This window comes from Oncorhynchus keta, chromosome 14 (genome assembly GCF_023373465.1).
Source record: "Oncorhynchus keta strain PuntledgeMale-10-30-2019 chromosome 14, Oket_V2, whole genome shotgun sequence".
Taxonomy (NCBI): Eukaryota; Metazoa; Chordata; class Actinopteri; order Salmoniformes; family Salmonidae; genus Oncorhynchus; species Oncorhynchus keta.
The window spans coordinates 25,274,938-25,302,931 of NC_068434.1; the positions used below are offsets into that span (position 1 = coordinate 25,274,938).

At 40.6% G+C, this 27,994-nt stretch overlaps 5 protein-coding genes across 13 annotated transcripts in view; 3 read left to right on the plus strand and 2 right to left on the minus strand.

Moving 5' to 3' along the window:
* Positions 1 to 692, minus strand: part of LOC118393052 (protein FAM102A-like) — a 30,542-nt gene extending 29,850 nt beyond the window's left edge. Inside the window, exon 1 of the mRNA XM_035785278.2 lies at positions 543 to 692. The gene's annotated coding sequence lies outside the window, so the exon portion shown is untranslated. The remainder of the gene's footprint in view (positions 1 to 542) is intronic.
* Positions 233 to 8,761, plus strand: LOC118393051 (calcium-binding mitochondrial carrier protein SCaMC-2-A-like). 2 transcript variants are annotated; one of them, XM_035785273.2, is made up of 10 exons: positions 233 to 512; positions 2,213 to 2,339; positions 2,467 to 2,554; positions 2,679 to 2,793; positions 4,159 to 4,317; positions 6,018 to 6,170; positions 6,350 to 6,457; positions 6,640 to 6,807; positions 6,899 to 7,049; positions 7,216 to 8,761. In XM_035785273.2, the coding sequence occupies exons 1-10, from the start codon at positions 354 to 356 to the stop codon at positions 7,398 to 7,400; spliced, it is 1,413 nt and encodes a 470-aa protein (XP_035641166.1). In that variant the 5' UTR covers positions 233 to 353; the 3' UTR covers positions 7,401 to 8,761. The 2 variants fall into 2 exon arrangements, with proteins under 2 accessions (XP_035641166.1, XP_035641168.1); XM_035785275.1 differs by lacking the exon at positions 233 to 512 and adding an exon at positions 666 to 795.
* Positions 8,762 to 8,880: 119 nt separating this feature from the next.
* LOC118393056 (palmitoyltransferase ZDHHC12-B-like) lies at positions 8,881 to 10,847 on the plus strand. 6 transcript variants are annotated; one of them, XM_035785295.2, is made up of 5 exons: positions 8,881 to 9,062; positions 9,317 to 9,450; positions 9,555 to 9,635; positions 9,788 to 9,957; positions 10,103 to 10,847. In XM_035785295.2, exons 1-5 carry the CDS (start codon positions 8,966 to 8,968, stop codon positions 10,416 to 10,418), a joined length of 798 nt encoding a protein of 265 aa, XP_035641188.1. In that variant the 5' UTR covers positions 8,881 to 8,965; the 3' UTR covers positions 10,419 to 10,847. The 6 variants fall into 6 exon arrangements, with proteins under 6 accessions (XP_035641188.1, XP_035641186.1, XP_035641190.1 ...); XM_035785293.2 differs by having other exon boundaries at positions 8,882 to 9,062; positions 9,546 to 9,635; XM_035785297.2 differs by having other exon boundaries at positions 8,883 to 9,062; positions 9,791 to 9,957.
* LOC118393054 (serine/threonine-protein kinase N2-like) lies at positions 10,785 to 24,845 on the minus strand. Of its 3 annotated transcripts, none has more exons than XM_035785290.2 (19): positions 24,373 to 24,845; positions 18,047 to 18,188; positions 16,401 to 16,555; positions 15,958 to 16,180; positions 15,693 to 15,839; positions 15,319 to 15,428; positions 14,948 to 15,091; positions 14,780 to 14,855; positions 14,501 to 14,681; positions 14,192 to 14,333; positions 13,931 to 14,020; positions 13,744 to 13,835; positions 13,437 to 13,613; positions 13,161 to 13,223; positions 13,000 to 13,076; positions 12,733 to 12,875; positions 12,437 to 12,544; positions 12,203 to 12,283; positions 10,785 to 12,058 (listed from the first exon to the last, which is right to left on the minus strand). In XM_035785290.2, exons 2-19 carry the CDS (start codon positions 18,177 to 18,179, stop codon positions 11,855 to 11,857), a joined length of 2,346 nt encoding a protein of 781 aa, XP_035641183.2. In that variant the 5' UTR covers positions 18,180 to 18,188; positions 24,373 to 24,845; the 3' UTR covers positions 10,785 to 11,854. The 3 variants fall into 3 exon arrangements, with proteins under 3 accessions (XP_035641183.2, XP_035641184.2, XP_035641182.2); XM_035785291.2 differs by lacking the exon at positions 24,373 to 24,845 and adding an exon at positions 18,462 to 18,819 and having other exon boundaries at positions 16,401 to 16,552; XM_035785289.2 differs by lacking the exon at positions 24,373 to 24,845 and adding an exon at positions 18,462 to 18,819.
* Positions 23,431 to 27,608, plus strand: LOC118393055 (protein SET-like). Its single transcript, XM_035785292.2, has 8 exons — positions 23,431 to 23,736; positions 24,858 to 24,915; positions 25,013 to 25,155; positions 25,253 to 25,356; positions 25,463 to 25,576; positions 25,852 to 26,022; positions 26,368 to 26,505; positions 26,596 to 27,608. The coding sequence occupies exons 1-8, from the start codon at positions 23,664 to 23,666 to the stop codon at positions 26,614 to 26,616; spliced, it is 822 nt and encodes a 273-aa protein (XP_035641185.1). The 5' UTR covers positions 23,431 to 23,663; the 3' UTR covers positions 26,617 to 27,608.
* The last annotated feature ends 386 nt before the right edge of the window (positions 27,609 to 27,994 follow it).

Consider the following 27,994-nt stretch of genomic DNA (forward strand, 5'->3'; position numbering starts at 1 on the left):
AAGGAACATACCAGTTCAAGGAACTGAATGTCTGTTATGTCTAAGCTGGACATGCTCAGAAAGTTGTTATTATGATATGTTGGTTGAACTCAGGCCATTTTTGAATGTATTTGCCTTGATCTTGCGTAAAGGGCGCAATGGAATGATACAGTGGTGGCTCGTGCAAATTACGTTGCCGTGTGGGGAAAAAAAACATCGTAGGAGCCAATGAAATAGGTCTATTTTTAAAAGGGAGTGGTTTCACAACGCACTTCCTTACCGGCATTTTAGTATTAACACGCGAAGTTGAACAGTCTTTGGTGTACTTACTAGCTATTTATTTATTGTGGAACGTGTTTACCTTTACTTTAAATATGCTTGGCCTGTGCCTTTATGTGCCTGTTCCGAATTCGGATGCGGCTGAATTCGAGTATTTTGAGTCCAATGGACTACCATCGGATTTGAAATCGCTCTTCAAATTGAGTGTGTTTCTACCTTCACAAGAGTTTTCTACTTATCGGAAATGGAGAAAGGTAAAACTTGCAGTATATTATTTTACTTACATGTCTTAATGCTTCAGCGGGGTTCACATCGAGTTTTACATTTTGAGTGTTGTATTTGGTTATTCCTCGAAATTACACATATTTGTTACGATCACGCTGTCGTAGTTTCCTGTAAGTACAAACCCCTTCTTCCTGCACTCGGGGTTTGTCACGGTTTCCATTAGTTACCACAGTCAAAGTCAAAATGGCCTATAAAGGAAAAAAATAATAACTCAAATTTCCTTTTTGGTCTTAATTTAAAGTTAGGCATAAGGTTAGTAGTGTGTTGGTTTAAAATTACTTTTTTAAAGAAATGCATTTTATAAATGGGCGGCGTTTATAACTTTGGCTATGCGTTTGTCAAAAGGAAAAGGTATAAACGGAATCTTTGGGACGTCCCAACCCACGTCATTTAAAACGGTAAGGGTTGGGCTAAATTTAGGGTAAAAGTAGGGGTTAGGTTATAGATAGGAGCGTCCCAATGATCCCAGATAGCACTAACTTTAGTCAAACTGTACATCTACCCAGTGCTCCCATGCAATTTAGTGCACCTATCTGAATATAATGTTAAACATAATGATATAATGATGCTCCTTAATATATTTTTTAAATTAATTACTTCATGAAGGTGTTTAAGTTCATTGAATAACTCAACTATTTATCATCAAAAGATCAAATAGTGCATAGATGGATTATTATTGTTTGGCTACACATTGGGCTTGCAAATTAAAACCATTGGCCTGCAAGACCCTCTTATTGATATTATCAAGTATCATTGACCTGGACCCCTAAACCATCGGATTCAGGGTTCCAAATTAGCATAAAGAAATCACTGGAAGATGATGGAATGATTAAATAATTGCATGTAAGACTTGGCTGGAGCTTCAAGACTCCCAAGACTGTTTGACCCACTTATCATATTTTTATTTGACCTTTATTTAACTAGGCAAGTCAGTTAAGAACAAATTCTTATTTTCAATGACGGCCTAGGAACAGTGCCCCTGCCTATTCAGGGGCAGAACGACAGATTTGTACCCTGTCAACTCAGGGGTTTGAACTTGCAACCTCCCGGTTACTAGTCCAACGCTCTAACCACTAGGCTACCCTGCCGCCCCAAATCAGAGACAAGACATGGTGTTGATTGCAGAGTTTGGCATTGTGGATTGAGCCCTCATGTCTTCAGGGGTGGGTAATAGTGCCTGGGACATCTATCTATATCTTGCGAACTCACACTAAGCCTGTCTACCTGGTCTAAAATAGGGCCGGTGTTGATATTTGATTTAATGTATTGAAATGCAGTATGTTACAGTGTTCCCATAGAGTATATTCCTTCTATCCAGGCGTATGTCACATTTGACAGTGAATGTAGGACAGGTTAGCCTAGATTTGAGTCCGCATGCTTTCAACATATGACCTTTGTGGTCTTTGCCTCTCAGAGACATTGCGGAAATGGTTTGTCGTGACTGGACATTATCGACACCATCGAGAATGACATTATTCACACTTTACCCTCCTTCCAGGTGCTTACAATACATTCCATTAGTATTGTCCACCTCCAGAGAAGCCCCCAGTCTAGGCTTCACTACAGTTGATTGATTTTCAATCGGCCCCTCTATGATGTCTCATAATAGAAAGCAGGTCAGTGTGCCTTTCCACTGTTGTTGATCATTTGGTTTTGTTTGCCTCTGCAGAAAGCAGTGAAAAGTGCAGATAAGGACCTGGATGAGCAGATGGTCTTCAAGGAGTTTGTGAACTATTTGCAAGATCATGAGAAAGACCTGAGACTTGTCTTCAAGAGCCTGGACAGAAGGAGAGCTGGTATGCAATTATCCACAAATCAGCTGTTTGGGGACATACCTTAGCTACCACACAATTCAAATGTTTTTTTTCTGATTTAGGTGGAATTCTGATTGGTGATGAATTGTCTTCTCCCATTGTGATTCAGGTCAAATATATTCTCAGGAAATCATGGAGTCACTCCGGGACCTTGGTGTTCACATATCACAGCAGCATGCCGAGAAGATCCTACAATGGTAAGATATTATAACAGAGCAGTGTTCCCTTAAGATTTTGGTCAATTTTGTCAGTATGTCTTTTGTTACCAGTTTGATTCATATTCTCAAGAGTTTATGGTTTTGTTTTCATCTTTGTCAATAGCATGGATAAGAATGGCACAATGACCATCGACTGGAATGAGTGGAGCAACTACCCTCTGCTACACCCCAAAGAGAACAACATCCCTGAGATCACCCTCTACTGGAAACACTCCACGGTGAGAAGGGTGGGAGGACGGGGGGTGTGAACTAGCTATCCAGCAAGCAGGGAACAATTCTATTTCACGTTCATTTGAGTACACTCATTCACAAAATTGTGAATAGGGATGTTAATCCTATTACATAGATTAACACTGTGAACGGACGTGCCTCACCATTTAAGTCTGATTAGTGTTTAAATAGGACAGGAACGCTCTGAATGTAATGTCATGATTTACAGGAATCATGAATTACCCCTTTGTATATCAAATGTTGATTACAGTTTTAATTATCCCTTGTGTAAAATGTTTATTACGTTTGTAAAGTGTTAAGAGGACATTCAAATTATCCCCTCGGTATTCACAACCACTTTCACAGGACAGTGTGTTCTTGGGCAGCATGCGGGTGGGGTAATGAAATACAGTATGTCTTAATAAGAAAAGCCAGCTCTAAATCTTAGCCTCTTTACCTCTCCTATGTGTCAAGAGCTACAGAACAACATTTATTAGCCGAGCAGGGGGCAAAAAATATTCGGAAGCATTGCTTGGAGATGGGATGACCACCCAAAACAAAGGCCATGGAAAATGTCCCACGGCATTCACTCAAGTCACTTTGACCTGACCATCTCATGCCAGTAGTGTTACTCACACTTATATAACATGATTTTAATATCAACTTGGCGATCATGAAATAGTTTTCAGCTGGTGATTCATTTCTGGCATGGTAAAGCTTCAGGGGGATAGAGCCTGTACTCTGGCATGGGCTTTGCAAAGGCACCTCTGTAGGGACTTGTACCCAAAGCTATGTCTAGAGTCGGGAGTCTCGCTGGCTGACTCATATTGTCATTATGTAATAGATAGCTTTACAAGAAGGGAACATGCACTCTATTCTATACCCTTATAATATCAGCAGTCTGAACCATGACATCAAAGCACAAACACCCTTATTTTCTCTCTGGTTTAATATCAGATTACAAAGAAATGTCCCAGAAATAACAGAGCAGGAAACAACAGAATTCAACTTGCTTCCTAACACAGAACATGAAGTAATCACTGACCTAAAGCCTCATGACCGGTGACCTATGTTTTGAGGGATTAGGGCAGACACACACTGCACATTTCACTGTCAATACCACTCCTCCCTGTCCCAACCTCTAGATGAAAGTATTGTGTATACATGGGGCCTTAGAAATCACACACACTGAAAAATGTTCAGTTACCCCCCCTCCCCTCTTTTTTTTATTTATTTTTTATTTTTTAAATAAATAGCTTGACTATATTTATAATTACAAACTGCTCTTAGATAGCTCCAATGTCTTTTGGGCCAAAAGAGAAGATAATAGTGTATAATAATACTCATGTTCTATATCTTTCTACTCTCTGTAGCTCTTTGATGTAGGTGAGAATCTGATGGTGCCTGATGACTACACAACAGAGGAAAAACTGACAGGAATGTGGTGGAGGCATCTGGTTGCAGGCGGAGGTGCAGGAGCAGTGTCCCGAACATTCACCGCCCCCTTAGACCGACTCAAAGTACTCATGCAGGTAAGAAGCCCTTGATCTACTGTCTTAATAGATAGTATGACAGCCCTGTATTCCCAACAACAGTTTGAGTCCTAGTAATGGTACACCTAGCCCTCAATTACCGATTTATTTATTACCTAAGAACCAGGAAAATAACCTCACACTCAACGTCAACAAAACTAAGGAGATGATTGTGGACTTCAGGAAACAGCAGAGGGAAAACCCCCTATCCACATCGATGGAACAGTAGTGGAGAGGGTAGCAAGTTTTAAGTTCCTCGGCATACACATCACAGACAAACTGAATTGGTCCACTCACACTGACAGCGTCGTGAAGAAGGCGCAGCAGCGCCTCTTCAACCTCAGGAGGCTGAAGAAATTCGGCTTGTCACCAAAAGCACTCACAAACTTCTACAGATGCACAATCGAGAGCATCCTGGCGGGCTGTATCACCGCCTGGTACGGCAACTGCTCCGCCCTCAACCGTAAGGCTCTCGAGAGGGTAGTGAGGTCTGCACAACGCATCACCGGGGGCAAACTACCTGCCCTCCAGGACACCTACACCACCCGATGTTACAGGAAGGCCATAAAGATCATCAAGGACATCAACCACCCGAACCACTGCCTGTTCACCCCGCTATCATCCAGAAGGCGAGGGCAGTACAGGTGCATCAAAGCTGGGACCGAGAGACTGAAAAACAGCTTCTATCTCAAGGCCATCAGACTGTTAAACAGCCACCACTAACATTGAGTGGCTTCTGCCAACACACTGTCATTGACACTGACCCAACTCCAGCCAATTTAATCATGGGATTGATGGGAAATTATGTAAATATATCACTAGCCACTTTAAACAATGCTACCTTATATAATGTTACCCTACATTATTCATCTCATATGCATACGTATATACTGTCCTCTACATCATCGACTGCATCCTTATGTAATACATGTATCACTAGCCACTTTAACTATGCCACTTTGTTTACTTTGTCTACATACTCATCTCATATGTATATACTGTACTCGATACCATCTACTGTATGCTGACCTGTACCATCACTCATTCATATATCCTTATGTACATATTCTTTATCCCCTTACACTGTGTATAAGACAGTAGTTTTGGAATTGTTAGTTAGATTACTTGTTGGTTATCACTGCATTGTCGGAACTAGAAGCACAAGCATTTCGCTACACTCGCATTAACATCTGCTAACCATGTGTATGTGACAAATAAAAATTTGATTTGATACATGGGTTAATGAGTACGTAGATTATTGCCAGAACAGAGGGCAAGAGTCCTGGGGGCTGTTCGTTCCCACCGGCTCATTCAGCTGACCAATGTTAGTGGCTAAGAGCCAGCACATCGTCTCTGGTGAGTTGTGATTGGCTGCATCAGGAGAGATTAGATCTGCTTTTACGTGATAGCAATGTGGGGATCAGTAACCCCTGATTGGCGTTAGTGGGTATGTTTGAACAAGTCGTCTAGCGTCATCTTTGAGCAAATATGTTCACATTCTCAAAGCCTATGCCGGATAACTGAAGAAATGTTATGAGAATAAAAGGCCAACTTTCATGTAAATCATGAATTGGCATCAATGGAAGATGTGCATGAACATTTGAGTTAAGCGCACAGATCTCAATTCAGAATACACCCCTAATTGTGTTGTTGTTCATGTGACTTCTGTACGATAAACATTGATATTCTTTATTTGTCAGGTCCATGGTTCCAGTAGCAACAACATGTGCATCATAAGTGGGCTCACCCAGATGATCAAAGAAGGTGGGATGAGGTCGCTGTGGAGAGGGAACGGAATAAACATCGTCAAAATTGCACCTGAAACTGCCATTAAGTTCATGGCTTATGAGCAGGTACTTGCTCCTATATCATTTTCTTAATTTATATTACTCTTTTTAAAATGATATATAAACCATTATTATAATTCCTTAATCTCAATTTCTGAAGTGAGGACCAAGTTCATGTTCTAACCGGTGTCTGCACCATCTTATTTTCTCCCCTCTCCTTTCAACTGAAAAACTCTCTGGCACAGATCAAGCGTTTGATTGGCAGTGATAAGGAGACACTTGGCATCCTGGAGCGTTTTGTAGCTGGCTCTATGGCTGGAGTTATCGCTCAGAGCACCATCTACCCCATGGAGGTGAGCAGCCATCAATCATCCCCCCTAGCATAGACCTGGGATGATTACATCTATTATTGTTGTCAGGATAGAAAGGACAAAAATGCATGATTGATTTGCAAATAAATTAGTAATGCCAATGTTTTCAATCTGATTACATGCCACCTGCTAGATTTTCATAGTCTTTCATTTCTGAACACAAGGTTCTGAAAACACGGCTTGCCTTGCGAAAAACTGGTCAGTACTCTGGCATCTCTGACTGTGCAAAGAACATCTTTAGGAGAGAGGGACTAGGTGCCTTTTACAAGGGCTTTATCCCCAACATGATGGGCATCATCCCCTACGCTGGAATCGACCTGGCTGTGTATGAGGTAAGAAGAGACCTGGATATAACTTTACAAATCTGTTGTCACTGCATTGTATGCTCCATTTGGAATTATCTGACTGTTCTTTTTTCCACAGACATTGAAGAACTCCTGGTTAGAAAAGTATGGCACCAAAAGTACTGACCCGGGAGTGTTAGTTCTGCTTGGCTGTGGCACAATCTCCAGCACCTGTGGTCAGCTGGCCAGCTACCCCCTAGCCCTGGTCAGGACCCGCATGCAGGCACAAGGTGAGACCTTCAACAATACACCTAATTTACACTGCTTATATTCTTTCAAATATATTAAATCTTCCTTATTTTATTGAGATGCAGTTATAAATAACTACCAGTTTTGCTCTTCCTTTGTATTCATCTTTGGCTCTAATGCTGACTGTGTGCCATGTCTCTCCTATAGCCATGATGGAGGGCAGCCCACAGATGACAATGTCAGGGCTCTTCAAACAAATCATTCAGACAGAAGGGGCCACTGGCCTCTACAGGGGCCTGGCCCCCAACTTCCTGAAGGTCATTCCAGCTGTCAGCATCAGCTATGTGGTGTATGAGAACCTGAAGATGTCGCTGGGAGTTAAGTCGCGATGAGAAGGTGACTCACGACATCTGAATGGTTCAGCTTTGATGTGTGTGTGTGTGCGTGTGTGAGTGAGATCCCTCCGAGTTGAGGCTAAGGAATCTCTGACACTTGAGGTTTGTGGAGCCATCTCATTCTATGAATGCCAGAAGATGGAGTAGAACAAGGGACAATAGAATGAAAAGGCAAGGTATCAACTCTGTGAGCTGAAATGGAGTGGGGCGGCGTCCCTCAATATTGCTATTTCTACTATTATTTAATAGTTTATTTTAGAAGATCAATTGTTGAGTTATTACCAGAATTTAACAATGACTATTGGTTAGCAACTCTAATTAGGGACCAAGTCTTGCTGTTTCCAGTTTGTGGTTTCATGCCTCTGTAAGAATGTTCCTGTCTCTCTTTGGTTTCACTCAGTGAATGAAGCTATGCAACAGTGCAAACTGCACCAGACTCATTAAGTAGAAACTACTTCAGTAATGCACAACAAATGTTTTTGACTAACATGATGTATTCAGACATTTTCCTTAGCATTAATGGGTTTTCTGAGTAGTTATTGGTTATCCCCCCCACATTTGCCTGATATGAAAATTATATTTGTTCATGTTCCTAGAATATAAGAAATTGGGGGAAAAGCACGTGGTGATTATTTCCCTTTCTCACTTGGTGCAGATAGACAGTTTATTCACACTGCCATTTATTTTAGTTTTTTATTATGCCATTTATTTGAGTTTTTTATTGTCTGGATATGACAGTTAAGAATGGCATGTTTTTTGTTGTTGTTCAGAACACAGCACTAACTGGCTTTATGTTCATAGGTTTGATTGTTATGGATAACTAGAGAGAGCCATATTATGTACAAGTATTGTGGGTGTGTTTGCAAAATAAGATCTCATTGGCTTCTTATGCAATGCTAAAGAGCATGTATTTGTAAACGTTTTCAATGCAACCCATGCAATAAATTATTGCTTGAGTCCATCCTGCATATTTTCACTTAATATATAGCTGTAATAGTTTGTCCATTTACATTTAGTGTGGTTATTATGGAAATGCACAATAATTACTTCTGTGTTGAGTGCACATCTCTGTATATGAGCTCAAGTCAAGATCAGGAGAATCTTGGTTGTCAGAACACATAATCATTGTCTTTATACCTAAAACCAAACATGATTTTAGAGCTTTGAGAAGATCGATGAGTAATACTAATGCACTTTAATTCATGTTGGAGACACTTTTGAGTGTTTTGCATTAACTTTAGATTGAAACTGGGAATTCACTTGAACTGATGTAAATAATCATTTTATTATTAAACATTTTTTATGAGCCATTTTGTACAATGTTCTTTGAGCAAATAAATGAAAAGTATTGTATAATATTCACGTGTATTTCTTGACTCCTCAGGTGTGTGTCCTTGTGGCTGGATGTTCAATAAGGGTATTTTATTAAAACGACTCCGATTTTAGAGTTGACACCCTTTCCGCCCCATTGATTTCAGTACTAAGTTTGACACAAACGACATGCAGTACCAAAACAGGAAGTCGCAAATAAAACTAGCTAGTGTTCGTTCAATCATGCAACGATGTTTAAAAACGTGTTTCGATCTGGTTTTCTAATTAGGACCGCACATGTCCTCCTAACATGGGTTATTACACTGATACTATTCTTACATGACACCGGTAAGTTAGCTTCTCTTCGAGGCGAACCATATTAATTAGCCATTTAGCTAGCTAACGTTAGCTTACCAGGCAACACAGACTGGAGACTGTCACATTATGAAAACAATACTCTTGATAGCTTGCAGGCTAGATAAAGTGGTTGCTCTCAGCCATATATTTTAGTCACAGCGAATACAATAGTAATTTTAACAACACAACCTTCCACGTGTTGGATTTATGTGGTGTTTAAGTAAGTTTATATTTTGCCTGTTAAGATCTCCGAAGACAAAGGGAGAATGGAGAGTTGATGCAGCCTGTAGTGTTTTCCTTGCTAGTCCTGCTGTCAGTGATACTGTATTTCACTGTCTCTCTGATGGACCCGGGCTTTGTTCTTTCTGACAGTATCAAGGTGAGCCTTAACCCCCAACAACCCTCCCCCAAACCCCTTCGGATAAGATGTATTCCATACTGATGTTACATTATATTTGTCTTTGAATGTGTGAGTATGCCCAGGGCTCAGGTGAAGAATTGGAGGAGATGATCCCTCAAAACCCCGTACCTCGCCTGCGCCGGTGTGGCTACTGTCTGCTACAGGTAGGACAGCAGGAAGAATACCATCCAGTTGCAGTTAGATCATTAATAACTTAATAACTACAATCTTGGATCACAGATGAGATGACATATTGGGGGTGTGCTATGTTGATGTTAGTATGTATGACTCCTTGTTCTCTCCTCTTTGTCTCAAGCAGCAGCCCATGAGAGCTAAGCACTGCCAGGCCTGCAAACATTGTGTGCGACGGTTTGACCATCACTGTCCGTGGATAGAGAATTGTGTGGGTGAGAGAAACCACCGCTGTTTCATCATCTATCTGGCTGTTCAGCTGCTTGCTCTATTCTGGGCATTGCAGATTGCTTGGTGAGTGTGGGTGATTTAACCTGATGAAAGTAGCTATGAGGTATTATTATTACGATGTAGATTAAATACTATTTGTCCCACATACGCAATAGTTCCCTTGTTGTATTATTGATGTCAATATCATTTGATGTACTCTGTCTTTCAGGTCAGGTTTCCATTCTTCTGTCACTTGGAAACTGTGGCTCATTGTGAATGGGTTTCTGCTGGCAGCGCTGTGTGTTGTAGGTGTGATGTCTTTGGTTGTGGTCCTGCTCCTGGGCTGCCACCTCTATCTTATCTCCATCAACTCCACCACCTGGGAGTTCATGTCCCGCCACCGGATCACCTACCTGAAGAGCTACAGTGACGAGGAGAACCCCTTTGATCGTGGCATTCTCTGTAATCTTTGGGACTTCTTCTGCATGTGCCGAACTGTGGTGTGGGAGCAGGTGTACTACAGAGGGAGCCACAATCACGTCTGACCTCACTCTACAGACAACATGCCCATACCAGGCTATTAAGCCAGGGTCGTGGCACCGCGTAGGCCTTCCATTCTGCTTCCCCCATAATTTAGATTTTTTGCAAAGTTGAAGTTGCCTAATGTTTTGATATTTATGTAATACATGGTCCTAGGTATTTTGTATTGTTTTGTTTAACTGAGTGACAGTTTATCGTGAGTCATTGAATATGCTATTTTCCATGTTGAACTAATGATGTACTGTAATATTGAAAGGTGTTGATCAAAAATGTTATGCATTAACTTTAGTACTCTGTTTTATAATATGCTGAAATGTTAGAATTTTTACCTGTATTCTTTGATTAAACTTCACTCTTTCATTAATTGGAAATAATGTATTCATATTTTTGTATTTATTGACATAGACAACACAATAAAACACTAATGATTTCAATGAATATGCATTCATTTTGTCTCATATACATTTCTTTGTGGTAATCCACATACATTCATACAGTAATGCATAATTCTTAGCAGCAACTATTGAACCGTTTTAATAGCAAAATAAATACTATTTCTATCATAATCAACTATCAGCCTCTCACTTCACAATCTCACTCGTTATTGCATTAAGTGCTCAATCCCACAATATTGGTTTATTCATAAATATGGCTACCTTATTTAATGGCTTCTCTCATGAAAATGTCTACATAAAACTAAGTTCACAACAAGTGTGCCATGCACATTTTAGTCACACTAAAAATAATAAATTGGCTGGTAGGTAGAAGGTAGATATGTTAGTAGGAGTTAGTAGTTAAAACACACATTGGTAGGGAATGACTGGACCCAGGTATGAGAACATGGAATTTTTCATCTTCACACAGAACAACATTTTGAAAAGACATTGTAACAGGAATAAATAGCCTTTTTCATTTGCTCAGTCAAGGCAGTGGGCAAAGCCTCTCACAGTGATGCATAGAAATGGCAGCGTGTACCTCTCTAAAGGGAACAGTTATCTGATAATAGCAAAATAAGCAAAGGCCACAAAGCATGCTCAAATTCTGTCCACATTAGACCGCTCATCAAATCTGTTATGTTTCGTAGATGGCAGCCAATTGTATTTGAGTGAAATCCAGAGCATTACACACTAGTGTTAATGTTTGGATATCACTGGGTACTATAAACAATTAAACAGTCATAGCACCTGGCCGTCAGACTAATTCATGGCACAGAAATACCAGGGTTGCATTCAAATTACTTTCCACCTGCAGAATATCCCATATCCTGCTTGGTTGAGTTTGTTGATGATGGCTTTTGATGGCAGTGAGGACAGTCCGCCTCATCTACATGTACCGTTGGGGCGAGCTACATTCAGTTATTGTCAGTTATGAAAAGGTTGTGCTATGGAACTGTTCATGCAACCATTTCATTAGCTGGATGCAACCCTGGTCTCTGATTGCTTCATCCATGCAGGGCTGAGAAGTCAAAATCTGCGAAGGCCTCCTGCTGCTCAGGGGAGAGGCTGCAGGACACGGGAGGAGGTGACAGGATCGGCTGGAGACTCGTGAACTCGCTGTCAAAGTTACTGACATCCACAGACTCCTTAATTTTTGGCAGGAACGGAGGTTTCACTTTTTTAGCTAGCAGTGCATCCCAGTCTATAGTCTGTTTGTCAAATAGATACAGTGCATATGGGTTAAATTGCAAAATATAAGTTATTTTCCTACAAGCATCTCAAAGATAAGGTTGAGGTATTTACAGTATATCTAAAAGCATTGATTGAAAATGATTTTATTTGAACTAAATTACCTTGAAGAATTTCTCTTCCTTGACTTCATTTGCGTCCCCTTCTCCGGCTCCCAGCCTTTTCTCTGGATTCCTCTTAAGAAGCTGCAGGGAGGAGGGGTTTGATTAGGGATCAGCATTCACAGACAGGAGGAGGGTTCAAACACGGATATTTTCATAACAAAACTATTTCTGAACGGTTTCCGAATATATAAAAATATGAGAGACAGAATGAGCAGAGAAAGGGGAAGTTGTTACCTTTTGAATGATGGAGATGGAGTCTGGAGAGAGGCATCCAGGATACTGAACATCATCATTAACTATGCTGTCAAACACCTCCTCTTCATCTTCTCCTGGGAATGGAGACTGGCACAAGATGGAGAGGGGGAAGCCTTTAGTCTGATATATGACCACCAGTCATTGAAACTATAAAGCTTTACATTTCTGTGTATTTGTACTGTTATTATTGATTTGTGACTGTTTTTGTTGTTGTTGTTTACAAAAATCTATGACTGTGTTTTATGGAGTGTGTTTCTGGTCTGTTGATGACTTACTTCTCCCACAAGCATCTCAAAGATAAGGACGCCCATGCCCCACCAGTCCACAGCTCGTGTGTAGTTATCATCAGTAAGCACCTCAGGCGCCAGGAACTCTGGGGTTCCACAGAATGTTGATGTCCGGTCACCATGCCCCATCCCTGCCAGTACAACAACAGATGGAGCAGCATTTAACTAAATGCTCACACACATACAATTTGTCAAATGTAATTTCCACACATAACCACAAACCCTGTCGTAAGATATAATAAACCATCATTTTACCTTCTTTACAAAGTCCAAAGTCTGTGATTTTAACAAATCCGTCTGCATCCATCAGCAAGTTGTCTAACTTCAAATCTCTATGAAAAACACATGCAAATGAAATAAGATGTAGCCAGAGCTGTATTAAGTGCTAGTTAATATGACTCATAGGCACGACTCACCGATAAACTATCTTATTCAGATGCAGGAACTCTAGACCCAGCAAAACACAGGCTGAGTAGAACCTGTAACACAACGAAAATACACATTTGCACTGTCCAAATGTTTTTTTAATGGCACGTGCATGTGTGTGTGTGTGTGTGTGTGTGTGTGTGTGTGTGTGTGTGTGTGTGTGTGTGTGTGTGTGTGTGTGTGTGTGTGTGTGTGTGTGTGTGTGTGTGTGTGTGTGTGTGTGTGTGTGTGTGTGTATGTGTGTGTGCTTGTCAGGTAAAACTCACCTGGTCTGCAACTCAGAGAAGACGTTATTATGGATGTGAATCATGAGGTCTCCTCCTGGTGAGTACTCCATGACAAAACAAACATGCTCACTGGTCTGGAAACAGCCGTGCAGGTTGACCAGGAAAGGGTGCCTCGATGCGTTGATCATCTCGAAGATCCTCCTCTCACACATAAGACTGTGAAGGCATCAGAAAGGGCATTTCTTACTGTAAATAAGTTATTATCTGTGGTATATCACTAATGTATTTGTGTAAGGTGAGCAAGGCTATTCATTGTATAGTATATGTCCCAATAAAGAACATTAACCTGTCCACTTCATCACGGGTTACAATATCCCTCTTCTTCAAGGCTTTAATGGCATAGAGTTTTCCTGTCTTCTTCAACTCAGCTAGAAGTACCTGGATAGGGTGAACATTGGCGTACATGAGGCAGTGGGCTGTGCAAAATCATATAGTGCTGTAATATAATGTCGTGTTGGCAAAAAAGTCTGGACCTTTCCAAAGTGTCCTCTTCCCAGGACAGAGATACATTTGAAGTCTTCCATCTGCATCCTTGTTCTCTCTGTGTAGTTTTCAATGGAGGACTGAAAAGAGACAGACGGATATGCTACGAAGGTAGAATCATGAAGCAATCAAGGCCAGTCATTTATTCAAATAGTAAGTCTACCAATGCACTTTATGCACTTTACTTGAACAAGATGACAATAGACTGGAACCACCATTTTATGTTTAGTGGAGCTGGTATGGATGTTCACCTCTTTTTCTGTCAGAGTAGGCATAGGTGGTGTTTTATGTGCTGTTGACACCGTGTTGGGGATGTTTCTTCCTTGGTCAACGCTAAACGTTTTAAATGCTAAATGCTCCTCACTTATGTGAAGACTAATCACCGGCACTTCACTGCAGATATAGAGAAACACAGTGATGGTCATTTATTCAGGGAAATCATGCAATGATAAAGATATTACATATATTCCCATAACCAAATATTCTTATAAATTCAATGCACAAAATACTTATTTGACTATTTCTACTGTTTCCATGGGCAGCTATGTGTAATTTCTCACCCTGGCAGTAGGGGGGTTGACCGAGTGGCCTTATTGGTAGAAGGTGAGGGGTTGACCACAACATCAGAGGAAGTAGACGGACTCAAAGTGGTAAAGGAACATTGAGGCAGGACACTCATCATCAGATGACCCCATGTGGCAAAATTCATGTTCATCTGGGCAGCACGAAGGAAGTTCTTCCCTGAGTGGAAGGACAGGAAAAGCCATCAACACTTATCATCAACAGTAACATGAGTAGGTCTATTTGATCTGTGACCACAGCCAGGTTACATACAGTACCTTTCTCTTTTGTGAAAATGCACCTCTGACGCCTTAGTTTGGGTTGGCGCTCAATCACAGGGTTGACAAACGTCATCTGCAAAGCCAACAGAAAAACAAGTAGCTTGTTACATATAGACCGAACTCTGGCAAAGCCATCTCACATTCAGAAATATAAAGGAATCAGACCTCAGTGAAGAGTGTTCCCTGGGGCTCTAGGCACAAACACAGGGTATGTCGTTGGTTGTCCAGGAACTCTTCCAGGCGCAGGTACTTGACTGCACACATCACCCTCCAGTCTTGCCAGTAGATCCCAATCTCCAGCTCCCGAGACTGTGGGGGCACAAAGATGCAATCTCCCAACTGATAAACTATATGGTATTTTGCCAATACAGACACTATCAGACTATGTACAACAATTCCATAGAGTTCCCATACAACCAGTTATGTGAAGTACAATGGTTCCTCCTGGTGTTCAGTTAAAAGAACTATGCCTCAACCAGTCACCTTTCCCACTTCAACTGGTTGTATCAATTTCCCACTTCATTGCCACTACTTACCCGCTCCAGTTGGATGCTGAAGCTTTGTCTCCAGGCCTGCTTGCTCAAAGGTCTCCAGTGGGTACGACCCACCACTCTGTTATCCAGTTTCAACACTGCACTTATCTCCACTGCCAGACAGAAAGTCTGATATTACTGTCCTATACTGTACTTCCATGACTACAACAACATTTAGGAGAGATGGTTCTACAGGTGCAGTACTTGGGATATTCAAATGCAACAACCATAGCTTCAACACAAAGTCACTGGCCCTCTGGGCACTAACCCTAATACCATACAGACGCAGTACACTCCCCTGCAGAAGAGGAGATAGTGGATGTTGAATCTAACACTAAAGAGCTGTGTAGGGCAAGGTCCTTTATATGGGGACTTACAGGAGAGGTTTTCTGTGTGATCAGGTTGGCTGTTGACATTGAAATCTGGTGGGCTCTCCGGAGAAGAAGATCCACTGGTTATTTGGCCTCGTCCTGGCAGTGATTTCAGCAAGTCCTCACATCCCAGAAGCATGACCTCAAGTGTGCCTGCAAAATATTACATGTATCAGGAGAACAGGCCTTAAAATAAACATTATCATTCTGCTTTTACATCAGATCCATAAACAGACATAAAATACCTGTACGGTTTGAAGAGAGTAGTTACCTGTTAGGGAGGCAGGCTTGAGAAAGGATGAGGAGGTGGAGGAGGGGAAGGAGCAAAGTAAGCAATTTTGCTGTTGTCTCTCAGGGGGTGGGGATACTGTAGGGAGCCCCTGCTTGGTGACAGGCTCCCGGAGAGCCTCCTGAGATGACTCCCCCAGGCGGTGCTCCAGAGAAAGTCGCAGAAGATCTAGCTTCTGAGAAGAGTCTTGCACACGGGACCGGGCCTGGTAGAGAGATTTATGCATTTTCCCATACATGCATAGCATAGGCACAAAAACAAATGTTCCAACCAAGACTCTTTCCACTCTCAAACTAACTAATTGTACAAAATATTCATTAGTCCCTCTGAAATTATACTAATTTTGTAGGTTGTTTTTTAGAATGTTTTCAAATAGAATTGTAAAACAATAAAAATAGTTTATAGATACATTCTAGCTAGCCCACCTCAGCCAGGGCCAATTGGTCCTGGGATGGCAGCTCCTCAAGCTGCTTCACCACATCCCTGGCCACCTTCACCACCTCTGTCTCTCTCTGGACATAGTGATTTAACTCAAACACATGGATGTCCAGGGGATTTACACCCACTGGGGTACTTCCTTCTGGATCAAAGATGCATGAGAAAACAGGCCAGGTTCAGACTTAGAATGCATAGAGAAAGCATTATGATATATCCTCACATAGGTAATACATTTGTCATTTTCAGTGATCTTACATTTTTCATAATCCTACCAGCATATAAAATAGCAAGCAAAACAAACACTGAGCAGCGGAAAGCATTCAGACATCTTCGCTTTTTCCACATTTTCTTATGTTACAGCATTATTCTAAAATTGATTAAATTGTTGTTTTTTTCCTCATCAATCTACACAGAGCAGAAAACAGGCTTTTAGAAATTATTGCAAATTAATCAAAAATAAAACACTGAAATATTACATTTACAATAAGTATTCAGACCCTTTATTGAGTACTTTGTTGAAGCACCTTTGGCAGCATTACAGCCTTGTGTCTTCTTGGGTATGATGCTACAGGCTTGGCACACCTGTATTTGGGGAGTTTCTCGCATTCTTCTCTGCAGGTCCTCTCAAGCTCTGCCAGGTTGGATGGGGGGCGTCATGGCACAGCTATTTTCAGGTCTCTCCGGAGATGTTCGATCAGGTTCAAGTACGGGCTCTGGCTGGGCCACTCAAGGACATTGAGAAACTTGTCCCAAAGCCATTCCTTCATTGTCTTGGCTGTGTGCTTGGGGTCATTGTCCTGTTGGAGAGTGAACCTTCACCCCAGTCTGAGGTCCTGAAGCAGGTTTTCATCAAGGATCTCTCTGTACTTTTCTCTGTTCATCTTTCCCTAGATCCTGACTAGTCTATCATACCCTGCCGCTGAAAAAACATTCCCACAGCATGAGGCCAGCTCTAGGAAGTCTTGGTGGTTCCAAACTACTTCCACTTAAGAATGATGGAGGCCACTATGTTCTTGGGGAAAATGTTCTGTACTCTTCCCCAGGTCTGTGCCTCGACACAATTCCTTTAGACCTCATGGCTTGGTTTTGGCTCTGACATGCACTGTCAACTGTGGGACCATGTATAGACAGATATGTGTCTTTCCAAATCATGTCCAATCAATTTAATTTACCACAGGTGGACTCCAATCAAGTTGTAGAAACATCTCAAGGTTGATCAATGGAAACTGGATGCACCTGAGCTCAATTTCGAGTCTCATAGCAAAGGGTCTGAATACTTATGTAAATAAGGTATTTCTGTTTTTTATTTTTAATAATTTGCACAATAATTTGCACAAAAACCTGTTTTCACTTAGTCATTATGGGATATTGTGTGTAGATTGATGAATACATTTTTTTATTTAATCAATTTTAGAATAAGGCTGTAACGTATCAAAATGTGGGAATAGTAAAGGGGTCTGAATACTTTTCGAATGCACTGTACCTAACAAATTATAGTAAGATACAAGACAGTAACCTATCGGATGGCAGTTCAATCCTGATAGCATTTTCAGTTCTGTGCAAAGATGTGGATTGAGTTAACTGTATATTGTAACCATGATCACCTAACTAAACTGTACCATAAAGCTCTGACCTCCATGATTGGTGCTGTCATGGTTGCTGCTCCCATCCCCAACACCAGTCTGGGTGACTTTGATAATCTGCATTCGGATCAGCTCGATCTTGGAACGGCTGTCCTGCAGCATCTGCTGAGCTGTAGACAGCATCTCCAGATCCTGGAAAGTGATAATAACACTAACACAATGATGCGGAAACACACCCAGTCCAGTACAGTACACCTGAACAAAACCTGCTCCATGTTTATGAATAAATACTCTGATAGTATGTCTGACTCATAAAATAGTGGTGAATGAGAAACTGAAAAACAAGAGGCATCTGTGTAAGTCTCAGCTCTGCCAGTGTCCAATCTGAAAAAAAGGTCTAATAATAATAATACAAACATGCCTAAACCAGGTGAAAACAGTAGTATGACCATGCACTTCACAAACCTCGGAGCACTCCTGTCTCTCCTTGCTGAATAAGGGCTAATTTGTCATCCTCTTGGCCACAGGAGGGCTTCTCACATTGCACCTTTCCACCTTCACTATCCTTGAAAATACAACAAGTCCTCTGCTGTTGTTGATGCAGAGCATCAGTGGCAAACAAGCAGGCAGGGTTCCTCCTGAAGCTGCTTTACATCTTGTGAATCTGGTCACACAGCAGTCTTTCCTTGTGTTTGTTTTCGCCTCTCTGCTGACTGCTCTGCAAAATCCCTTTTCCACTGCATCCTGTTCTCCTCTTCTTTCTGTTACTAATCACTCTCTCACCCCTCCCTCTCTCTCTCTCTCTCTCTCTCTCTCTCTCTCTCTCTCTCACTGTGTTTTTCCTGTGTAGGCTTCCTGCAGGGGTGGCAGGGATCCCTCTGCTGTGCCAACACTGCTGTTAGTCTGTGAGTGCTGATGTCCCTGTCCAGGCTCAGCATTGGCCAGCGCAGAACCACATGTTCCTCTCTGTCACCAACCAAAGACAAACACAGAGACGATCTCCACAGGACAGGCAGAGAGCATCCAGCTAGAGCCTTTCTAAACCCATTCCAGCATGGGGGAACGCCTGGGACATACATCAAACGCTCCTGGGAGTCAGCTCTTTATGCAGAAGGACATGTCTTTAAGTCCAGTTTTAAATGGGATGCTTGCAGTATAATAATTGTAAAAATATGTGCACTTATAAAATAGCTTTATGTTATCATTTTTACACTATGCTAGGAGAAGTGTGGGATAAGATTGATGAGCACTGGGTGACAGAACGAGCAATGAATTATGATGTTCAGATAAACTTTGGCAAGGCAGCCGGGGACCCAAATTTTTTTTTTAATGGACCATCAAATCAGGTGACTATATGGTTGATTTTGCAAATACGGCCACTTTTGGATGTTAAATGTTATTGAAAATAAAACCTCTTTAACTGCTTTTTATCTATCTGAATATTTTCTTCACTCTGTCTGGAACAAGATCGAATAGTGGCTGAGACCATTCTATTTAAGAATATAACGATTTTTATTGGTTACCCCAAATACCAGAGGGAAAATGTCACCACCACCACGTCATAAGATTTGCTATTTTAGTTTAAAAGAAAATGACAGAAATTATTAATATAACATTTCACTTTTTTTTAGATCATGTTTTTTTTTACTATTTTGAAGTTTTCTTAATTATATGTATTCATCATGTCTAAATGTCTGTATATGCATTGATGATACTCAGAAACATGTATTTACCACATCAAAATATCAATATTTTACATTATTTTAGAAATTAAGGTTCACATGGGAAAATCATCAATGTCAATTGTAATTTAACACAACTTTTCCTCAGGAATATGTACCGTGATGGTAATGACTTAGCATTGTCGTAAATGTCCTCTGGTTTGATGAAACAAAAATAAAATTGTTTGGCCAAAATGACCATTGTTATGTCGGGAAGAAAAAGGGTGACGCTTGCAAGCCGAAGAACACCATCCCAACCGTAAAGCATGGGGATGGCAGCATCTTGTTGTGTGGGTGCTTTGCTGCAGGAGGTACTAGTAGACTTCACAAAATAGATGGCATCATGAGGCAGGAACATTATGTGGATATATTGAAGCAACATCTGAAGACATCAGTCAGGAAGTTAAAGCTTGGTCGCAAATGGATCTTAATGACAACAAAGTCAAGGTATTGGAAAGCCCTGACCTCAATCATATAGAAAATATGTGGGCGGAACTGAAAAAGCGTGTGTGAGCAAGGAGGCCTACAAACCTGAGGCTACCCGAAATGGTTGACCCAAGTTAAAACAATGCTACCAAATGCTAATTGAGTGTATGTAAACTTCTGACCCACTGGGAATGTGCTGAAAGAAATAACAGCAGAAATAAATCATTCTCTCTACTATTATTCTGACATTTCACATTCTTAAAATAAAGTGGTGATCCTAACTGACCTAAGACAGGGACTTTTTACCAGGATGAAATGTCAGGAATTGTGAAAAACTGAGATTAAATGTATTTGGCTAAGGTGTATGTAAACTTTTAACTTCAACTGTAGAGCACACCATTCAGAACCTCAAAAAACAAAGATACATGCCTCAATAACTTAAGTATTTTTTAGACCATTTGGGGATTCAATGTATTAAGCAGAAATACATGTAAAGTTTGGAAACACTGGTTGACCTTAAACAAAGTATTGTTCACTGGCTGCTGCCTATTGATTCAGACTCATGAGACAGGTGTGTGCTTACTCAAGATTAGGTTTTGCCCTTAACGCACTCTTTTGCGAACAAGAGAGCAGATTTCCTCCCAGACTGTGCCATCAAGCATCATATGCCATTTTGTCACTGGATGATGCTCAGGGACAAGCCCAATCACATTCTCTCTGGTTGGTACAACACAATGTCCTCTCTCATTGGCCAAAATAATTAGTTGGCTCCCACGAAACATGACTAGAGCGCATCTCTCTGCATCAACGTCTTGTATAATACCCGGGTAAGGGTCTTCATCATATTTCACAACACACCACTTTCAAATCAGTCCCTCATGTATGTCTGCAATGGGCTGTATTGAGCTAGGAGGTGGCTGTGGTGCTGTGCAGGTGGAAGTGGAAGGGTGTGCTTTGTCTGCTTCTGATTATTGAATTATTACGGTCTATGGGCCAAAACAATCACATAGATGTGGAGTCATTTGAGGGGCATATAGGTCATCATTCTGAAGATGTCAGACTTCGGGTGAGTGTGGTGATGTGGTCCTTGACAGGTATGACTCCATAACCACTATTTTCTAGATAGTTGATCATCTGATTCTTTGGTTTATTTTCTATGGCCTCCTTTTTTTTCTTTTTTCTCAACTTTTTCTCAAAAGTTGTGAGATGGATTTCAGTTTACCACTTTATTTTCTCTTGAGGTATCTTTCTTTTTGTTTCTTAAAAGATAATCCTGGTATCTTAAAGGATCTTGTTTGATTTTGTTAATATACACTACATGACCCAAAGTATGTGGACACCTGCTCTTCAAACATTTAATTCCAAAATCATGGGCATTAAAATGGAGTTGGTCACCCCTTTACTGTTATAACAGCCTCCCTTATTCTTGTAAGGCTTTCCACTAGATGTTGGAACATTGCTGCATGGACTTTCCTCCATTCAGCCACAAGAGCATTAGAGAGGTTGGGTATTGATGTTGGCGATTATGCCTGGCTCGCAGTCTGCGGTCCAATTCATCCCAAAGGTGTTCAAAGGGGTTGATGTCAGGGTTCTTTGCAGGTCAGTCAAGTTCTTCCACCCCGATCTCGACAAACCATTTCTGTATTTCATTGTGTCCTGTAACGTTAAGGTTTCCCTTCACTGGAACTAAGGGGCCTAGCCTGAATCATGAAAAACAGCGCCAGACCATTATTCCTCCTACATCAAACTTTACAGTTGGCTCTATGCATTTGGGCAGGCAGCGTTCTCATGGCATCCGCCAAACTCAGATTCGCCCGTCGGACTGCCAGATGATGAAGCGTGATTCATCACTCCAGAGAACGCTTCAGAGTCCAATGGCAGCTAGCTTTACGCTACTCCAGCAGACACTTGGCATTGCGAATGGTGATCTTATGCTTGTGTGCGGCTGTTCTGTCATGGAAACCCATTTTATGAAGCTTCTGACGAACAGTTATTGTGCTGATCTTGCTTCCAGGGGCAGTTTGGAACTTGGTAGTGAGTATCGCAACCGAAGACACGATTTTTGCGCGCTTCAGCATTCAGTGGTCCCATTCTGTGAGCTTGTGTGGTCTATCACATGGCAACTGAGCCATTGTTGCTCCTAGATGTTTCCACTTCATAATAACAGTCATTTGAAGGGGTGTCCACATACTTTTGCATATATAGTGTATGTCCTTGTCCTCTCCTTGGTTGATTTAGGAAGCATCTTATATAAAAATAGCCGAATCCACTAATTTGATGGGGTGTCCACATACTTTTGCATATTTCGGCTAATAGAAAAAATAAATAAAAAAATAAATAACATTATACAATTAAAGTCAGTAACCATAGTAAGTCACATAAATAGACATCAAAATCCCTCAATCAACCTAACATAATACAAAATGTAATGGTCTTATTTAGCAAAGAAGTATTCAATTTCAATTTAACCATGATCATATGTGTAGTTTGGGTGTCTTTTCAGGTCTTAATATAAGTAAAAATGTATGAACTAATACATTTTGCCATTACCATCACATTCTGTCCTTACCATCACAGTTCATTATGTGGTGGTAATGACCTGTGGTGGGAATTACATTGTACACTGTACAAATTACATTTGTACAGTATTTGGTTATAAATAGCTGGGATTCTAGCATGCTAACTCCAGTTGAACTGCTAGCATACAATGTATCCTATCTACACATAAATTAAAACATAATTTTAAAAAATGTAACATAATTTGATTAAATTATATCCTATTTCGTAATGTGAGTCTCCCTCCATGACATCCATGTTCTCCACTGTCGCTATTCATATCCATGGTAACCAAGTACACAAACGTTACAATCATGTAATTCGCTTGTCGTGGTGGTAATGACACAATGATGCAGTGATGTAAACTATTTTATATTTTCCTTTTAGGCCTATTTTTAAAAAAAAACGCATTACCAATGACACCAAGAATTTTGCAGGGGTTATATACGTTGTTTTTAAACTATATGTCCACATAACCTGAAACAAATACATTTCCCTTTGCAGTACGGTAGAAGTGCAAATGCGACGACAAAATAAATAGACCTATTTAAAAGTGAAACTGTTAGCTGTGATAATTTTAATGTAGGTGATTATGTAAATTCATTCAACATTTTACAAAGACGTTGTTGATGTCAAATCCCGCCTTTTCGAAGTTAATCTCACCTATGAGAAAGCAACACTAGAACCCAGCATGCAGACTTGTTCTCGAGAGGCGGAGCCCAATCGGTTCCATTTGCTGAGGCTCGTTCGTAATGAAAGGGAGCGCGTGAGCGGGCTAGAGCTTCTTGGTGGAGTGTCTAAATGTGCTTGACTTCCTCGCATTATATTGTGTGGAGGAGCGCTGCACACGTTGTTATAGCACACCGACATCGTACTTAGAAATACTAATCTCCTGTTCGGGGAGAATACAAAATCAAATTCAGTATTCTTTCCCGAAGTCTGTTATTCACAGCTTGCGAAAAAAATGTCGGCACCAGCGGCAAAAGTGAGTAAAAAGGAGCTGAACTCAAACCATGACGGAGCGGACGAGACCTCCGGTAAGGAATGGCGGCCTCCAGTTCACCGCCATTTTCACTTCCTTTATTAGTTCTACCAGAATCTACTACTTTAAAGTAAAATAGTTCACAAACCGTAATTTGTCGTCTGTGGGCTTTTAACTATGAATCTGGACGGTTTTGGGTGCAGTCAGTATTGTCTGTCTTGAGTGCGTAGTTAGTTCTGTCTCTAGCTGTTAACGCTACTACGTTAGACCGGTGATGGAGGCCATGTTACCTAGCTAGCAGAAATTTCTTAACTGGCTAACTAATTGTCTAATCAACGAATGTCCTGTTAAGTATTTTCGTTCTCAAGTCTAGTCGTTGCTACTATAAATACAATTGCAAAACATTTGTTTATAATAGACTGTGTATTTGTGCAGTTGATTGAGGATGAATGTGTTTTCTATGTTGAATGAAATAACGGTGGCCTAGTGTTACTTTGTTGTTGTGCATATCCGCCATGATGAAGCTAGCCACTTTGCGAATGTGAAATTGGCAACATGGCTAACGGTAGTTAGCTACCATATAGTGAACCACAGTTTTCGAGAAGTAGCCCATTGGAAGAGTTTAACGGATGTAGCAATGGAGGGTTTATTTGTCTAACTTGGTCATAGTCTTGATACAATGCGTACTTACCTAGCTATTAAACAGTGTTGGGGAAGGAGGCAGATAGTGTAGTGTACGGGGTCCCACATTTAAACCACGCGGCCATCCTCACTGTAGCCAGCAGGAAACGCCGTTTGCAAGCTGCTATAAAATCGCTAGTTACAAAAAGGTGCTGCTAAAACTCATGCATTGCAATTAACTTGTTGGTTAAGATTTATATCATATTTCCGCAAAATGTTCACCCCTTTTCAGATTGCAAATCGTTAGTGAGCTCAGGCAACTTTTGCAATGATTTTCCATCAATGGTCCTGAGAGCAGCAGCTTGTTGAGGGTCAATTTCAAAACCATTAGCTCGTAACTTTGTTTGCTACATTTAAGATGCATCTTTAATTCTTTGTTGGTAATGCGCAGGAAGTTGGTATATACTCTTTAATTTTGACGTCTATTGAACACCAATGTACTGTACCGATCGTCTCAAATATTTTCTGACATTATTGCATTTTTTTCCCTAATAGAAAAAGAGCAACAGGAAGCTATTGAACACATCGACGAAGTTCAAAACGAAATTGACAGGTAAGCCAGTCAAGTTAAGTTAAAATGTTTATGTATCAGAAAAACGAAAGCGTTTAACTGTGATGATGGTGCTTGATGTGCAATCTCTTTTCTCCAGACTGAATGAGCAAGCAAGTGAGGAGATATTGAAAGTAGAACAGAAATACAATAAACTCCGTCAGCCGTTCTTTCAGAAGAGATCAGAACTGATTGCTAAAATCCCCAACTTCTGGGTCACCACATTCGTCAACCATCCACAAGGTGAGCTTCAGCACATCCCTTTGGGCTCTCACAGGATTTTACCACTGGAACCTAGAATATTCAGATTCTGACTTTGTTTTCTTGTTTGTCCCTGCAGTTTCTGCTCTTCTTGGGGAGGAAGATGAGGAGGCACTTCACTATCTGACCAGGGTGGAGGTTACAGAGTTTGAAGATATCAAATCGGGCTACAGAATAGATTTTGTAAGTGATAATGATTGCCATCATATAGCATTCACAGGATATTGCATTAATGTCTGGACTTTATAGCGTACCTTAAAATGTACTCAATTAAATTGATGTGTTCCAGTATTACGATGAAAATCCATACTTTGAAAACAAAGTCCTTTCCAAAGAGTTCCATCTGAACGAGAGTGGAGACCCATCCTCAAAGTCGACAGAAATCAAATGGAAATCAGGAAAGGTATTTCACGTTAGTATTTTCAAATGTTTGGTAATACTGCAGTCTATTAATGCATGGCATTTGGCAGAAACCAGTGCGTCACTTTCTTTAAAAAGTCTGTTCAATGGCAAAACACTACCTGAATGTTGTATGTACCTTAGTGATCGGAGCCTTTTGGTTTTCATGCCAGGTAGTTGTGGTCAGTATTTAATTTGTTTTGCTATGCAATCAAACTCGTTGCTTTAAAACAAACAAAATCAAGCTGGTTTGTAATTCCTGTGATGTTGTCTCTGAAGGACCTGACAAAGCGCTCCAGCCAGACACAGAACAAAACCGGCAAGAAGAGGCAACATGAAGAGCCAGAGAGCTTCTTCACCTGGTTCACTGATCACTCAGATGCTGGGGCAGATGAGCTGGGAGAGGTTATCAAGGATGACATCTGGCCAAACCCCCTGCAGTACTACCTGGTGAGTGGTCTCCACGGCCTAACACCTTCTCCCTCTTATCAATGTTCTCTTTACTTTGAATGGGACTTCTATGCCTACTGTATTGTTAATTCTTTGGATGTGTCATTTTGATTGTTTAGTATTGTTAGTGTTAATGTGTTTTTTTTTTGTTTTTATTTCACTTTGACCTGTGTTGTTGGAGCTCTGGGTTTAAGATTGCCACTGTACCCTGTAATTACAACAGCAACCCTGTACATGTGACTATTAAACGTCTTATCTATTGTCTGTAAATGTCACCCAGGAGATTTAAGTCTGCTATGTAGACAAAGGATGTATAGTTAAAAGGTTGGCTAATTTGATTGGCAGGTTCCTGACATGGATGATGAAGAGGGTGAAGGTGAAGATGATGATGACGATGAGGAAGGCCTTGAGGACATTGATGAGGAGGGTGATGAAGATGATGGGGAGGAGGATGAAGAGGAGGATGACGGAGATGATGGGGAGGTATGCCCTAAATAATTAATTAGCTCAATTCACTATATTCAATAGCAAAATTTGTTTGCACAGTATTGATTTTTCTTTCCTTTTGTTTAGGATGATGGAGAAGATGACTAAACTGGAAAGTTAAATAATCTACCAATACCCTTTGCTATCCCCCCCCCCATTTGGTTATCCACCCATATTTAGGAGAGATTTTTTTTACTTTTATTTTGTGCTTCATTTCCTCATTCTGAAGCCTCTCCTGTCTGTGCCATGTTTCATTTTTTCTCCTCTAAAACCAATGTCAAAATTCTTGCCTTTGAATTGTCAAACCACAATAATTCCCACATTAATCTAGGGGGGGGAACTACTAGAATAAGCATGCCATCTTGTAGTTAAATGAATGGCAATTTTTATAAATTGTTCTTCCTGTTAACGGTTGTGCAATTTAAATTAACAAAAGCCATGGTGCATTGACTTGGCACTAGTGGACCCCTCCAGTTTTTATACTTTTGTTCAGTTGAGTAGATCCCCCCCCCAAAAAAATCCCCCTGTGTGGTTAAGTCAGCAGATAAAGTACTAGCTCATTCCTATCAGTTTTTGCAATGTTTGTGGTCTATGCTGGGGTAGGGCAGAGAGACAGACGTCTTAGGGTGTTGGGGAGGGTGGGAATTTTGGGGCCATTACTATGTATTTTATTTTTTTTCATTTGTATTGTTTTACAGACATCCGTGAGATTTGAAATTACATTTTTAATAAACCAAACAAAACGTTTAAAAAAATGCTTGTAAATTTGGGCCCCCACTGCTTCATGGAAAATGACCTTGTTATCTCATGGAATTTGCATCTAATCACCATTTTAATTTCTGCTGGGGAAAAAAATGTTTTAAACTTAGTGTACAAGTTTCTTTGTTACAATAAAACTTAATGTGTACACAAATGTTTCATCTAACCAACCGTAGTTAAATTAGTTATCTAGAGCCAGAAGCTACACGATAGATGTCTGTCTGGCTGTTACATCTAGAATTGTGGTATGCTGGCAGTTTTGGACTGGTATGTTAAACTGTCAGTAACAGTATCGATCTCAAAAGTGCTTACTTTGTAATACACAATCACAGGAAATACCACATGCTGTATTATTGCTTTTTATTTATTTATTATGAAATGCAAAAAAAGTTTTTTACAGCCAGGTATAATTTGTAGCTTTGAATGCAGCAGATGTCAACTTCTGAATGATTTCGGAGTCAGTAGTGTTGATGCAAAATTTTCTTGTAACAATCGATTAGTGACCAAGGCCACAAATGTCTCCTCCGATTCCTCAAATTCCCCTTTGGTTAAAGTCTTTGGCCATTCAATTGGTTGAAAAGCCCAACCTGTGGGGGGGATTACATTATTACAAAACAGCATAAGGTAGAGTCATTTGATTTTGCAATTGTTGCCTGAGGTTAGAATAGACCCACTTGCCAGACACGTTTGGTTAATGGATGAGACACGCAATCAAAATATATAATTC